This window comes from Cololabis saira, chromosome 8, assembly GCF_033807715.1.
Source record: "Cololabis saira isolate AMF1-May2022 chromosome 8, fColSai1.1, whole genome shotgun sequence".
NCBI classification, from domain to species: domain Eukaryota; kingdom Metazoa; phylum Chordata; class Actinopteri; order Beloniformes; family Belonidae; genus Cololabis; species Cololabis saira.
The window spans coordinates 16,933,289-16,949,596 of NC_084594.1; the positions used below are offsets into that span (position 1 = coordinate 16,933,289).

General features: G+C 40.7%; 1 protein-coding gene across 4 annotated transcripts in view; it reads left to right on the forward strand.

Annotated features, from left to right (window-relative positions):
- The window catches only part of ephb2b (eph receptor B2b), a 149,868-nt gene that overhangs the window by 94,777 nt on the left and 38,783 nt on the right, over positions 1-16,308 (forward strand). For all 4 annotated transcript variants that reach the window (XM_061726942.1, XM_061726944.1, XM_061726943.1 and 1 more), the window contains exons 4-5: positions 8,846-9,001; positions 11,454-11,789. In XM_061726942.1, the coding sequence (XP_061582926.1) occupies positions 8,846-9,001; positions 11,454-11,789 (492 nt within the window). The remainder of the gene's footprint in view (positions 1-8,845; positions 9,002-11,453; positions 11,790-16,308) is intronic.

Here is a 16,308-nt window from a genome sequence, read left to right on the forward strand (position 1 = left end):
CCGCTAAAACTGCTTAAAAAAAAAACAAAAAAAAAAACTGCCTCCTTGTCACTCAATGTTCATGCTACTAATCTTAAGTTCTGATGTGAGAGGTTTGAATTCATATGCAAGAATTTAGAGCTTGAAGTCATGGCAGCCGCCTCTTCGTGTTATGTATTTGACGATGTGAGGGTGTAAAGTTGCTTTCGTCAATGAAAATTATGACAAAATACCGTCATCAACGAACCTTTATCACCTGAGGAAAACGTGATGATACGCTATGAAAATGCTGGTCATGTGACGATAACAATAATTAAATATATAATGCAATATCGTAGTTGTAGATTACAAAATAAAAACTCTGCTAAAATGTGTCTTCATTTTCGTTGACCAAAACGAGACAAAATGTTCTAACAAAGATCCTTAATCTCCATGTTTTAAGTAGCTTCCTCTGGTTTAGTTCTGCTGCTGGGTGACGTTAGTCCTCAATCCCAGTCGCTGCAGCGGGGAATCAGATCCAGAAGATGCAGCTGCAGGTTAGAGGCTGATGCCGTTAACGCAGAGCTCTAGGTTCACGTACATTAAAAACAAAGTTAAATAGAGAAAGGGACCAATGGCCGGCCACGCGGGGATCTTCTCTGGGGCTGGGAGAAGAAGAAGAGACCATCTTTGGATACACTTTCCTACATAGACGTGGAAAAGAAAACCCAATGTGTCGTTGAAAAAGAAAAAGATGAGGAGAAATGCAGAAAAATAAATATGTTGTAAACTCAAATTAGAGCGTCTTCTGTATCTGGAATGAATGTATTCTTGAGTCTATAAGGTAACAATAATATAATAATAAGATTAGGGCTGTTCGATTTTGCCCAAAAATAAAATCTCGATTTTTTTCTCTCAAAATCCGATTTTCGATTACGATTATTTTGTGAATTGACAAAAGGCAAAGAAATGATTTCAAATATGCTGTTTTTTTATTGAACATTTGCCCCATTGGGCTTTAAGTGCAAACTTTGCTCTTATTAAACCAAAAATGAATGAATAAAGTGCAAAACTCTGTAAAATAAGTTGAAAAAAAGTTTTAAAAAATATAATAAAATATATATTTATTTATTTATTTATATAGCGTCTAATACAACAGAGTTGTCTCTAGACGCTATATAAGATATATATAAGTTTTATCTCTGAAAAAAAATCAGCAAATCAGCACTTGCAAACATACAATAAGTTATATTTCCAATTAAATAAAACAAGACATTTTCTAATTAAACTAAACTGGGTCTTTGCATGCTAAATAATAATGCACTAAAGAGCCTCTCCGATGGGGCACTTGTCGCAGGTATTGAGAGGTATTTCCATCAAGCATTAATATGGTATCAATCATTAATATGTGTGCAGACAAGGTAAAAAAAAGTGAAAAATCGATTTTACGAGTTTCATGTTTTAACATTGTTCTAATTACATAATCGCGATGACGATTTAAAATCGATTAATCGAACAGCCCTAAATAAGATAGCCTTTTTTGAATTGTAAACTGGGTTTGGCTGAATGCAATTTTTGACTAAAACTAGACTAAAATGGTCCTGGACAATTCTGACTAAAATAAGATTAAAATGCTCAGACTTTTGGTCGACTGAAACTTGACACGACTAAAAGGAGTATGAACGTGACTAAAACTAATAAAAACTAAAATGATAGCTTGACCCAAAGACTTAACTAAAACTAAAATTGAAACAGGCTGACAAAAGCAAGACTATGAGGGTGCTGCCCAGGTTACTGGGATGGGCTTGTCTAAGCTCTCAGCGCACGTGAGAGGAGTTTCTGAGGAAATAACCCACTTCGGTAGTACCCAGCGCTACCCTGGAGTACACGAGCAGCCTGATTTACACCTTTTAGGCCATCGGTGATTCCCCTCACGGCACTGTCCTGTCTTACAGTGCGAGAGGCCACGCAGAGTCCCAGACCTGTTAATTGCACAGGACATGGAAACCCAGAGGGAGAAATGAATATATCATTTGTGTACGTGTGTGGTGAAGCGGATGCCAGTTGTCTAATAGCTTTCACACAAGCCTGATTGAATTAGATGGCCAGGAGGACCGCGTTCCTAATTGAATCATGAGGGCCTGTGTTGCAAACAGTGCTAGCTTGTGTTCCCTATGGAAGTGCTTAGATTGGGGTAGGGGGAGGAGTGTGTGTGTGTGGGTGTGTGTGCGAAGGGGCTTGTTCTGGCTCCCTGGCTTGTACTCACTCCCAGGAACAGACACACAACTTGTGGCTGCTCTCCCCTGGTTTATCCGCGGCCCCGACTGCCGTTTCACAGGATTACGTTCTGTTTATACGCCACCAGTTAAAAGGTTGTTAGTCCTCCGTATGTTTGCGGTTGCCAGATTGTGGCGGTAATGAGAACGCATTTGCTCAAGCAAACAGGTTGTCTTAATCTAATTTCTCATCTGAAGGGAACCGTTGTGTATCCTGAGGTAGCACCAAAGCCAGAGCCAGTTCAAAGATGTGCGCGGCTCTTCGTCGCAGCTTCTTTGGACACAATGGTATAAAAGGAAATACCAGCATCCACACATACACAGCCCCTCTGATGCTGGCCACTTTCACTGCTTTCAGCACTTTTTCCTGCTGTGCTCACAAATCCTAGTACCTCTGATTTTTTTCCCCCTTTCTTTCTCTCTTTTTCACCCTGAAGCCTTGTCTTTCACACATTAAACACCACACACACACATGCACGCACACACACACACATGCACAGCACTTGCTTGTCTTTGTCTCTCTTGTCTCTTTAAGAGTGTGTTCATTAAATAAAGGCATTTTGGGGAGAGTGCAGTGGGTCCTGAAAAAAAGGGAGGATGGGAAGAGAGGGATTGAATGGGTGTGTTGGAAAGAGTTCCCCTGTTTGGTGTTGTAGATGAGAGATTGTGGCTGAAGGAGATTTGAAAGGTGCTGCAAAAGTGTGTTGTTTTGTTTCCTTGCCTTTTATGATAAGTGTGGCCTTGGCCTGCATTGGTTAATACCACCCAGCCGATTGTCCGGCGGTGAACTCATCGCCCAGCTCCGCATGTGTCACATGAAATGAAAAAGGTCAAATTCTCCGGGTTTTGTGTGTGTGTCTGTGTGCGTATTTGACCGGTGACAAACACTTAACATTGGACACAGAGGCTACCATGGCTGCTGGCTCATTTTTCTTTCCCCCCACACACACATAAAAACTCACACAGATCCGAATACCGTGTCGGATTCAGATGGTTTTTTCTTTCTTTTTTTGGCTGCAGGTATTTTGGGTTTGCCATAAATCCTTTCAACTGTAATATTCAGGAAACCTTTGAAACAACCAGCAAATTACCTGCTATAAAAGCTGACTAGCACCCTGGTGGAGTGTATTACCTTACCCCACAGCCTCTTCGGGTCTATTTTTATTCAGTCTTCAAAAAAAAAAAAGAAAGAAAAACTTTAATGAACGCGTTTACGTCGCTATATATTATTAGCGATCGTAAACATTAGCAGACACAAGCCGCTGGGTGTTTGGTGTGTTGGAGCGGTGGTATGTAGAAGATGTTTTAAGATGTAGTGTTTAAGAAATTATGCACTCGGTGCTTAAATAATGCATCAAACACTGACTAAAGGGAAGTCTCACTCCGTAGGCATACGTTTTGATCGTAATTTAAGATTTGAGGGGACTATGCTTGCCGGTGAATCTGGAAGCAATTTGGGGTGCTCTGGACCTTTTTGACACGGTTACTACTAAATTGAATCTGAAATGTTTATAAATTTGCTTAAAGCTTTTCTATGTGGCTTTTGTTCTTGACTTATTGCCACGTTTCATTGTCAATCGCGTTTCCAAAACCCATGCTCTCAGTTCCCCCGAGAAAAAGGGGAGAAACGTGGCATGTTGTCTCGATGCGTTTGATGATATTAATAGCTGTGTGTCGAAGAAGCAGGAGCAACAATGGAGCTGTTGTCAATGAATATTCTTACAGTAATTAACTCTTCTTGCCAGAAGGATATTTGAAGATAGAAGAAACATCCAAAAAAATAGCCTTTAGTTCTCACGTATTTAGCAAGACTGCCAGCATCATGATCAAACAGCTCAACAGCAGCAGTCTGGGCAGGCGGGGAGGTAGGGAATTAAAGCCCTGATCTGAGTTTTAATCACTGCTCTCCATGTTTCTGCTTCTCTACATCTGACACCAGCCAACTGTGCAACTCTTAAAATCTGTCATCTGAGTATAAAGTGGAAATTCCCTAAATATTTCCCTAAAATAATGACCATGGCAAAGTACAGAGGAATGCCAAGACATATAATACTGTAGCCTTTTGAACTGGAGGAGAAGGTTTTCACGAACACTGTTTCTGGATTGATTTAAGCGACTTCTGTCACATGCAACCTTGAATAAGACAAAGATATGATGAGATGGAAAATGCAAATTAAAAAAAAAAAAGATTACTGGGTATAGTTGAGTGCAGTGATAAGCTTTACTTTGACTATTATTTCTTAGCAGGTAGTATGGACCCTAGATATTTCACATTTCTTCTCATTAATTTCACTTAATGTCTTACTTGCATTCATATTTACATTTCAGGCAATAAAATTAAGTTGGGAGAGTCAGGCTTTTCTCGCGCTATAATGCCATTTTTCCTTTTTTAAACAGTTTAAAATTGTTCCGACATTGAGAATACCAAGCAATGAAGCATTTTAGTTGGTCATTTGTACCTTTACTTTCACTAATATGCCTGAATATGTGGAGCAGTATTAGGTAATTGCTATCACTCCTTTCCTCTCCAAATCCTGCAGACTCTCTCGACTGAAGACGGGTTGAGACGAAGTGTTCTGTGACGATGCCTTTGTCATGTGTCCAGAATCTGGTTTTACATTGTTTTGTATTTCTCCCCTGGAGGTGAAGCTGTTGTGGCAATCGCTCTTGCTCTACATCTCCTCACCATCACAGAGCTGCACCACACAGCTTCTGCTTGCAGAGCCACCCTTAGGTTGACATCTTTGCATTCATGCACTCAAATTCCTCCAGATTCCTTTAATAAAGATTGTAAAGTATTTAAATGCTTTCCAGTCTTTATTTTGGTATATTTTTTGTGTGAAGACAAAAGTGAAGACCTGCTGCTCATCTTTGCTCATCCAAGTGTCAGCCTTTAATGGAGGCTGCTTTAGCACCAAGTCATGAGTACAATACCTGTTGACTTTTGTTTTTTATCTCCGTGTGAGCTCTAAATTGCTCCCAACTGTAATGACCGGCTTAAAGGCCTGAAATTGAAAAGTGGGTGTATATTTACAGACGTAATTGAGTTGCAAAGAAAACAAACATGAAATATGTGTTAATAGAGGTTGAAATACAATTCAAGGTAAATGTTATAATCACTTTTATTATATTTAATCTCTTAAGTGGGTTAAGTGAAATTCTCCAAACCTGAAACGATCTATTTCTGTCAAAATGCAGGCTAGATGACAGGCTAACACATCAAAACAATCTTATTCATAACGTTACGTGTTCAGAGTGGGATGGGCCTTAAATTCTACTCAACTGCACCGTGGAAGAAGAAATCTGTTACGTTGGGGACCGCAGCACAATTCATGAAAAACTCTTCAGTGGTTTAACTCCACATATCATTGCAATATAGCGCTCATGTTTTAAGACACGATGATGAATCATGTTTCTGTGAAAATCTCACAAGCAGCTTTGCTTGGATGAAAGATATAAAATAGCAGAGCGAGAGCGTGAGCGAGAGAGAGAGAGATAATGCAGCAATAGGACTTTACCAGTCATAGCATTACAGTGCACTACAAATATTGTGACTTTATTGTTCCATCGAGCATTCAGCAAAAGGACAGCACATTTAAAGTAAACAAGCAATAATGTACGATGGTTTGATGTTTAATTGGTAAATTTCAATTACAAAATAGTTGGAAACACATATTTAAATGCAGCCACTGTGTTAGTTTAGCATCATGTGGCTTTGTGAAAACAAGCCAGTTATCCCCATTCGCCTCCCCATCTACGTCGATTTTAAAGTCATTTCACAGGTTGTTACACACAGACTGCACAGCACACACATTAAACGGGGATACACTAATTCGCTAAATTCCTCAGCCGAGAAATTCTCAAACACAGCCATTCCCCACCTCTCCCCTCTCGTTTCTTTGTTTCCATCTTTGCACAACCTCCCCCCCCCCACCGCCTCCTTTCTGCCGTTTCCTACGGTGTTGCTCCTCAAAGCCCCACACTCCCCCAGACCACACTCAGCCTCCGAGGGCCGATCTGAGCCCAATTCCCCGCGTAGCTGTTGCCTGGGCCTCATTCACAGACGCTCTTGACTGGCAGTGTGAATGTCCAGGCCTCATGTTTCGCTCGGTGCCCAAAACCTTTCCCTCCCCATCAATCATGGAAGAAGAAAAACATGTCAAAGCGAATACTTGGTGGGGGCAGTCTTTAAGATTAGTTCGGTTCCCGTCCAGAATACATTTCTGTCATTTACTGTCGATTGACATAAAGTGTCATGCACGTTGTCATCCGAGCTATAAATAGAAAACATAATTAAAAACGTGTTGTCATTTAAAGCATCTTTTGAAGTCAAAGATGGATGAAGTGATAACACACTTGATGAAAGTAGCTCCTCTGTTAAAGATGCTATATTAGTTCAGCTGTTTCAGTGAATGTTCATTTATTTGTCAAATTGCAGCTTAAACATACAGGATGTGTCCGTTTCTGTCTATTTGAAAAGGAGTCTGAATCTTGCATAGCTGTAAAAAAAACAAAAAAAATATTAAAGTGTTGGCTGTGAGTGATGTGTTTTCTTTTACAAAAGAGAAAACTAGTTTTAATCATCGGCCTGTACTGTATGCTCTCAGGTCTTTGCAGCTAAAACACTATGATTGGATCGGCAGTAATTCTGGGATTTGACCTCTTTAAAATGAGAATTGCAGCTGCTGATGTTTTCATATTCCAGATGTTAAAGCTGAGCTGTAATTGCAATGACAGCCTCAACCCGAAAAAAAAGGGAAAAAAAATGGCTGTTTTTATTACTTTACAGTGTAGAAGTTGCAGTTGTAGCTTTCTGTTCAAAAATGGGAGGGATGAAATATTTAAATTAACCTATCCTGGTATGAAAAAAAAAAGTCAAATAGAAAAGAAAGGGAATAATATGCAGTGAAATCTTGTTTTTGTTTCTCATAAGACTGAATTAAATTATTAAATGATTCCACTCTTTTTGTTACCACTAAAGAAAAACAACGTGCTGGAAAAACCTGAGGGGTTTTATCCTCGGAAAAGCAACATGTCCCATGTGGGGCTTTTCTTTTTTTGGTTCCTGTGCTTCCAACACCTTTGCCTCTACACCTCTCTCTTTTCTTCTTGGGGCAGGTGGGCGCTGGATTACCTGAAGCAAAACTGTTGCCGCTATTTCTCTCTCTGTTTCTTCTTATTCTTTTGGCCGGGGATAGATGTAACAGCCGTGACACGATGCAGGTGCCAGTGTCAGAAAAACCTTTTTTTTATTTTTTATTTAATGATTTAGGTAAAATGAGACTGCAGAGAAGAGGATGAGGGGATTTCACGTACATTCACAGCTCAGTTACTTTGCAAACAGATCCACCCCATCTGCTGCAGGTGATTTATCCAGACACAGGCAGATGCACCAATGCAGAATTTAATGGCTGACGCAGTGAACGCGTTCCTCGCCATGGCTGTGATGAATGCGACTTTGCCCCCAGGTTTCCAGAAAGAGACCTTTGAAATGGCTTTAAGATGGAAACCGGGGCACTTTCGGCATTTTTCAGACGACTGTGGTGATGTGAATAATTTAAACTTACAACATGTTGCCACGTCTACAGAGAGTTGCCTAAAAGTCAAAGCTACGATCATGTGTATTTATACGTCTGGTTGTGTTTATGTTGTTCTCCTTGTTTATGTTTTATTTTGTTTTTCTCTTCTTTTGAAGTCTGCTCACTTAGCTGCTTCTCTCACACGTGTAAGCAAATAGCAAACTCCCTTGAAATGCTGAATTAACTATCAGGCGTAACCTGCTGCTCATTTGTAGGGCTGGGCGATATATCGAGATTTTAATATATATCGATATATTTTCAAACACGATATGGTACGAGACAATATCGTTTATATCGATTAAAAAAAAAAAAAAACGTTTTTTTTTTTACATTTTTTTTAATGATTTTGATATAGCTTATTTTGTGACAAATTGACTTGAATGTTTTATTTGAGATTTGCACAAATGTTTTGTTATTTGCACAACTGTCAACCTCAGTGGAAAAGTCTGCCTGTTACTGTCTACATTGTATTAATTGCACAGTGTATTTTAATTTAATTGTTATGCAGGAAAGGGATATTTGTTTTATTTTATTCAAGAAGCATTTTTATTCTATATATGCAGGCAGTTTATTTTTATTTCATTTGTTTTATACATTTTGATATTGTGCAGACCTCTGTTAACAAAGGTACCTGTGTGACATTTGGCACGAGGCTTTGTATCAAAACTGACTGTTTTTTTAAGGGTTTGCCTCAGAAAAAAATGAAGCTAACAGAGATGCTAACAGAGATGCTATGCTATAATGCTTTGGGGGAAACCCCAATTAAGGCACAGAAAAAATATCGAGATATATATTGAGTATCGCCATTTAGCTAGAAAATATTGAGATATGACTTTTGGTCCATATCGCCCAGCCCTACTCATTTGATAAAGTTTCAATTAGAAATATATTATCAGAGACAAGTGAAATTGTATTCAATTTCAATGATTATTTCTCCCTTGAATTTTATCGACTGAAACTAATTATAATCTGTTCTACTTTCTGAAAAATGTATTTAATTCTGAACCCTATCTCCTGTCTTCTGTCTTTCAGCCTGTCCGTCAGGATTCTTCAAGCCCACTCAAGGAGACGAGCATTGCATGCAGTGCCCCATTAATAGCCGCACCACCAGTGAAGGAGCCATTAACTGCATTTGCCGCAACGGCTACTATCGCACCGACTCTGATCCTCTCCAGATGCCGTGCACAAGTATGTTTAGCATAAAAGTTATTGGGCTTTCAAATCGCCCTGCGCACAGTACACAGGCATGAACAGTTGCTCTTTGGTTTCAGATAGGAGCTCTGACACACATGCGTTTCATAGCCCCTGGCAGAAGAGCCCCCCAGATCAAAGGATAGCCATGGTCTGTGCAACTCTGAGCAGACAAACCCTGTCAGAGCTGTCCTTCGCGCAAACATAATGCTGACGTGCTCAAAGCGTGGCCGTCCACAGATCTGACCCGACAGACAGGGCTCAGCTGCCCTTCCCCGACATCACAGAGTCCGTACTCCCAACCAGACCGGAGGTTACTGGGCCGGGGCGCGTAGCCGCGTAAGGGGTCAGCCGCGGAGAATGAGCCGGGGCGAAGCCCTCTCTTGTCATGCCAATGAAGCTGTTTGAATTAGAATTAGAATTTGAGACGGAGACAAGAGGTTTGGGAAAGGGAAAGATAGACGGACGGTTAGACCAAAGCAAAAGTGAGCAAGGGAGGGGTGAAGTATGAAAGAGAGATACGTAGAATGAAATGAAGAAGCACTCTGAGGGAGCGGGAATGGGCAGGACGGACGTGTATAGAGTTGGCTCTAAGTAGCACAAAATGAGGGTGACTGAGGAAAAAAAAAAAAAAAAAGCCCCATTCAATGTTTCAGTCGTGTTTTTTCCTTATTCTCAAACTTTGGCTGTTGAAAGGGTGAGAGGAGGGAAAAGATTTGATGGTCTCCTACAAAGGAGATTTGCATAAGCCTGGCTCTGGGAGTTGAACAGCTGTTGTGAATGAAAAGGCAACAGCGTCACGTCACCCGTATTAAACGCAGCAGGGCCCGGTCTGATTGAAGCAAGAGAACGGGCCCATCAGAGAGGCCTGCAAGCTAATGGGAGGGATATTAGTTCTCCTCCCCGGGAAGGAGATGCCAAGGAGGAGTTATGTTTCTGAGAACCACCAAGTAGGGCGCTCCAAAGGGCTTTCTTCCAAAGCTGCAGATCTATTAATTGCTGCCAATTAAATGAGAAGTGATCAACTCAGATTTACGATGGGGGCGGAGTAGGACTGCTTATCTCATTAGTCCTTTAGGGTAACCATAATTACGTTCTTGTGTCAGTATAAGATAAACATTTTTTTTTTTTACCGGTTTGTTTGTTTGGCCTGTCAACATCTTGTCGTGTGAAAAGTTTTCACCCTTTAATGCCTAAGTTCTACGTTTCAATAGGAAAAATAGTGAGTTTCTCTTAGATGCAGTCATTTTATACAATTTTATACAATTCTATTCGGTCAAAAACCACACAAATACTAAATCAATTTGAAACTATGAATCAGTGTCGACTTAGTCCAAACCTTGGGGGATTCGTTATGTGTTATGTGTTAAGAAAATAAAGTAACAAGAGAGGTTAGGCAAATGCCATATTTTAGATTAAAGTGACTTCAGATTCAGATTTTCAGATTCAGACGACTTTATTGATCTCTTTGGGAGGTTCCCTCGGGGAAATTGACATCTCCATCTCACTCACACAGCAGTGTCATTTACAAATCAAACACCCCAAAAACCAAACACCCATATAAAGATACAAAATTACAAATAAAGAAAAAAAATAGGAATAAAAACAAAAATAGAAATAAAAAAATTAAAATAAAAACTGCAGTGCCATAAATTGAATTATATGGATAGAAAATAAATAAGTGTTATGTAATATTGCACAAAGTTATTGCACAGTCCGGTTTGCTGTTGATCAGACTGACTGACCCCCCACAGTCCCTCTGTTCTTCAGTTCTTCTTGGCTCAGTTCTTCTTGACTTTTGGTTTATTAGGCTTTCTTCGTCACAGGTACAATAAAGAGTTAATTGAAACTTCATAGGAAACTTCACAGCCGTGCATCGCTGGACACAGAAGCCGTTTTCTGTTAAGGCTTGATGTTCTGATGACCCACTACAGCCAAGTCTCACGAGTGAAATTTAGTCATTTTGTAATTTTTGATCATTTGGGACAGGTCATACAACACAAAAAGCATCTGTTTTACTATTTTTAAAGCCCGATCTGGGGATGTAAACATTTTGGGCCCAAAATTTTAGCCGTTTACATTCAAGACGTCATCCACACTGATCTTCTGCTGCCGCCTCTCTATCTATTCTGTCTCGCTACGATGCCATCATTGTAATGTTTTTACATGACTTGAATGTAATGCAATTATTGTCCAAATGTGATCATTTAAAAGTGTAGGAACAAAACTATCTCACTGGCATCATATTTGAAAAGTAAATACTGTTAATTCAAACTAACTTACATATAACATCCACTGCATTGTGCTGAATATAAAATGCAAAGCCTTTTTCTGTATTGTTTTTGATGCACAACATTTTGATCAAAAAGATTTCCTCTAGAAATGTTTTTTTCATCTGCATAATCAAAAGGCTGTACGCCAAACTGCATATCCGATGTGTGTCTCCCAGCCGTCCCGTCAGCTCCGCAGAATGTGATCTCCAGCGTGAACGAGACCTCTGTGATGCTGGAGTGGATTCGTCCCCGGGACTCCGGCGGCCGCGAGGACGTCGTCTTCAACATCATCTGCAAGAGCTGCGGTGGAGGCCGGGGAGGCTGCACCCGCTGTGGAGACAACGTCCAGTTCCTGCCCCGCCAACTGGGCCTGACGGACACCCGGGTCTACATCAGCGACCTGCTGGCCCACACACAGTACACGTTCGAGGTGCAGGCTGTCAACGGGGTGTCAGATCAGAGCCCCTACTCTCCCCAGTACGCTTCAGTCAACATTACCACTAACCAGGCCGGTAAGTGGGTCCATCTGTCTCACCCTCTTTTTTTTTGTGTGTCCTGTCCTGTGCTGCTTCTCTGCGACACATGCCCTGTATGGAGCCTTCCTCATCACACTCATGCCTCTACAAGCACATAATTCACCGTGTATGAGCTTCCACTACGTCTCGTTCTCTCCTCTCCTGTATGGCGGTGCATGCAGATTAAAGGCTGTAAAATGGGAAGCAGAGCAGCGCTGATGATGTGACAGACAGAATGTGATGGCCTGCTGGTCTTCATAGTGTGACCTCATCACCATGTATTTAAGATGGAGCAGTTGAGAGCCAGCGAGCTGCCGTCTCCCCCACTGTTCGATGATTACAGCTTTATACCATCCATCCACTTGGGTGTAGAATTACACTTCAAAAAACGTTACTCGTTGTAGTCACATTATATAGCTATATAAACGCGATATGAGGAACCTTAAAAACTAAAACACCTTTTAAAAGATCAAAAAGCAGCTAAAAATTCACAGAAAAATAAAACAGTTCATGTATGGTCTAGGAATGGGCGATATTTTACCGTTCACGATAAACCGTCAAAAAAATTCCCCACGGTAAGAATTTGTCATCTCGCGGTAAAAACGATAAATTCCCCTTGATGACGTTTTTGTGTAAAGCTGATTTATGGTTCTGTTAAATCGATGCAGAAGGAAGGAAGGAAGGAAGGAAGGAAGGAAGGAAGGAAGGAAGGAAGGAAGGAAGGAAGGAAGGAAGGAAGGAAGGAAGGAAGGAAGGAAGGAAGGAAGGAAGGAAGGAAGGAAGGAAGGAAGGAAGGAAGGAAGGAAGGAAGGAAGGAAGGAAATGAGGCAGAAAGAAAGAAAGAAAGAAAGAAAGAAAGAAAGGAGGTAGAAAGAAAGAAATGAGGCAGAAAGAAAGAAAGAAAGAAAGAAAGGAGGCAGAAAGAAAGAAAGAAAGAAAGAAAGAAAGAAAGAAAGAAAGAAAGAAAGAAAGAAAGAAAGAAAGAAAGAAAGAAAGAAAGAAAGAAAGAAAGAAAGAAAGAAAGAAAGAAAGAGATTTCCGTTGATGACGTTTTTGTGTAACAAACAGCGGATCTGAGAGCGAGATAGATTTATAGTTGAAAAGATGGAGTTGAATTGGTATTTCTTTTATCGTCATTTTTATCATTATCGGGATAAATGCCAGAAATTATCATGATACATTTTTTAGTCCATACCGCCCATCCCTAGTATGGTCATGATTTCTCAACAAATATGCCAGAAAGTGTTACTTTTGCAAAGGAGACTGTCGGCTGCCACTCCTCCAATGGCTTCAAAAAGGCCGAAATATTGATTTGTGTTTTAATTGTCTCTGAAACATGTACTTTGGCAAGCCAGGCCCTGCTTCTCTAAGCACTGATGAGCAGGCAGATCCAGGCCGCCCTTTCTTTTACACTGGCTTTTCATCCCAGAGGGGACTTACTTAAGTGCCTGTTATTTCTAATGATCTATTCCCCTGCACCGAGGCCACTCTTATGGGACAGCATTACCTAAAGCATGCTTTTTTATTGGGTTTTATTGGATTTTGGTTAACTGCATTCCCAAATGCCCAGATGTCTACACCGAGTAAGTCAAACAGGAACTGAACGCAAGTTTGATGAACGCACTTACAAAAGGAAATAGCCTCACTTAAATTGACCAACTGTGATGATTTTCAGTGTTTATCTGTTTGTTTGTTTTTTTTTTATTTAAAGAAAAGAGATGTGATAAAATGCTCAGTTGCAATGCTGGACCTGAAATGCAAGCCTTTCTTCACACGCTGACCTCTTTTTATTGTCTGTTTTGATTTGAGTCACTGGTGTGGTGGGTTAATGAGGGCCTGTGAGTGCAGTTAAGCGTTGTAATGAGGCCCCTGCCCCACTCCGACTCACTGGGCCACAATAAGTCTGCCACCCCAAGCCTTGGCTTCTCTGCCGCTCCCGCTGAGGGGTCCTGGCGGAAATTGGGGGGCTCCGCACCCTCTCCACTGAAGGGTCCGTCACTTTGGATTAGGCAGCGAGAGCTTCTGTCTGAGGAAGCTGTGAAAAGAACTCAACTCTTGCTTGCCCCCACTCAACGTTCCCACCTTCCCCCATCACCCTGGACCCTGCTCACTACTGGGACACAGGGCCGGAGTTTCGCGGCGCAAAAAACGCTACAGGGCTGGGGTCACAGAGACCAGGAGCCAATAATTGCATCTGGTTTGTGAGGCTTTGAGGTTACGTAAACATCATGTCATCCCTAATTACCTCAGGCAGTTCTCTGCCTCCGTCTTTCAGTGAGAATGAGAGCGTGACATGGAGGAAAACTAAATCAGAACATTTCTATACATACACTTGTTAATCAGGCCAGAGGCTGGAGTGTTGCATGGACAAATAACTGCGTTATTGTAAAGTGGACGGCACGAATGCTCATCACATGTACGGATGGCTTGTTCCTCAGCTTTGACCTGCTGGTTTGAAGGGTAAAGATGGTGTCGGGGTCAAAACGTCCCACTTTTTATACCCTGTCAAGTGCCCACCACTCTCTATTGTCCACAGGCTTCTCTGTGCAGGTGATTTGTGACACTTCCTCTGTGATAAAAGATGGGACAGTTCTAGAAATTGTTGCTCTTGATTACAGTGTCATGTCACACAAAAGAAAATGAAAGTCCGGAAATTGTTTGAGTTCCTTTTATTACTGTATGACTCATTCTCCAAAACTTTATCATGTCCTGTAGACAGCGCAGAAGTCTCCAAGTGTAAGTCTAACCAATACTTTTTTTCTTCTTCTAAAGTATGACTCATACTTAAGCCAGCCATTTTGGCATTGCTCTGTTTGTGAAATGCTGCAGTGACGTGGCACCAAATGAGCTCACGGAGCGAGATTGAGACGTAGCCAGACAACAAATGACAATCCCGGCAAATGGTACGCTTCATGCGACAAACTGAGGGTGCAAACCTCAAGGCTTTGGTGGAGGTACTGCAGTGATTTTACATGTGTCTAACAGCTGAGAGTGATGCAAGACCATGTCCCTCGTGGGAACACTGCAGCAGATGTGGTCAGAAATAAATCTACCATTGCAATGACTATTTATGGACATACAGTATATATTTGATATTCAAGATGGCAAGTGATGTTATGCACCAGTTAAAATTAATGTGTTATAATATTGCAGCTAAAATAAAATCGAACGAGATGAGGAACCAAGATGAGCAAAATCTGAGCAGTATTTTCTGTTTCTGGCTCGTTCGGCTGTGCAGCAGCTAGTGAACCGTAATTTATTCACTTATGAACTGTAATTTCTTTCTAAGTATTCGGTATGCTGCTGCTGAAAATACGTATTACGGGCAAATCTTTGTTAGTTTTAGAAAAACGGCTTACCCTCTGTGTTATTCCTTCCCTCTCTCTGTGCTAATCTTTAGAGGCTGGATCAAAATAACAGATTTCCCTTGTAAAGGTTGCTGAGTGGTGTGACGATGATGGTGATTGTGGTCTTAAGGTTTTTTTTACCCGAGAAAATGTTGGAAATGATAGCATTATCATTTACAGTCAAGACTTTTGGATTATGTCATGCTCTTTTTGCAGTTTTCTTCTTTTTAAAAAAAAAAAAGCACTACGCTTGATACTAGACCCAATTTTTAAAGACTGGAAGCCTTAAATAAAGACTTCAGTCCAGTATGTTTGAATATTATGTTTCTTTATCAGTTTCTTCTGCAGAATGTAAATATACCCATGTAATATGAACATTACACGGGTATATTTGCATCTGAATATAATACACATGTAATGTAAATAATACATATGTGTATATTTACGTAACATGTAAATTGCAGGGATTGGTTGTTGACAGTTTAGATGCAGTTTTTCTTCCGTTTTTATTTTTATTTCATTATCCCAGTGATACTTATCATATGTTGTTACTTACTGTTGTGGAAAAAAGGGATAGTAATAAAGAAAGAGTGTGAAAAGCTGACTGCTTCCGCTGAAATTAAGAGGTTACGCAGCAGCCAGATGCTGATAATCATTTCAGCATTCGCGGCCTCTTGCAGGTCTGGATGTGTTTTAACAGAATGTGGAAGAAGGAAGACATCAGCAGCGATAGACAAAGGGATCATTGCTTTTCTCTTTTGGAAAGATTTCCTAAAGAAAGCTCCATTTCTCTTAAAGGAACATGACAGCATGGCAGTATGCACAATTTGTTACGTCCTGATATAAAAACCTTTGGGCTTAAAAGAGGCAGCGCTTTCTTTTTCACACGACTGTATATAAAACAGCTGAGACACGGTCAATATTGACTTTGACCACAGTTCACGGCAGTAATCTGCTGTTTTGTACTCAGTCTAAGACTTATGGTTGGTTAGACGGGTTAGAAGCACAATCAAGAGCGTGCAGATCGTACTTTTTGCAAACGCATGGCAGCAAGTGTTTGAATCCAGGTCAAGTCATTCATTCCTGCTTGAGCCGTCAGTTAGCGTTTAAAGGTGGAGCCCTGCTTTATCCACTGCTATTTGTCATATAATTTATGCTTTTATGGAGGT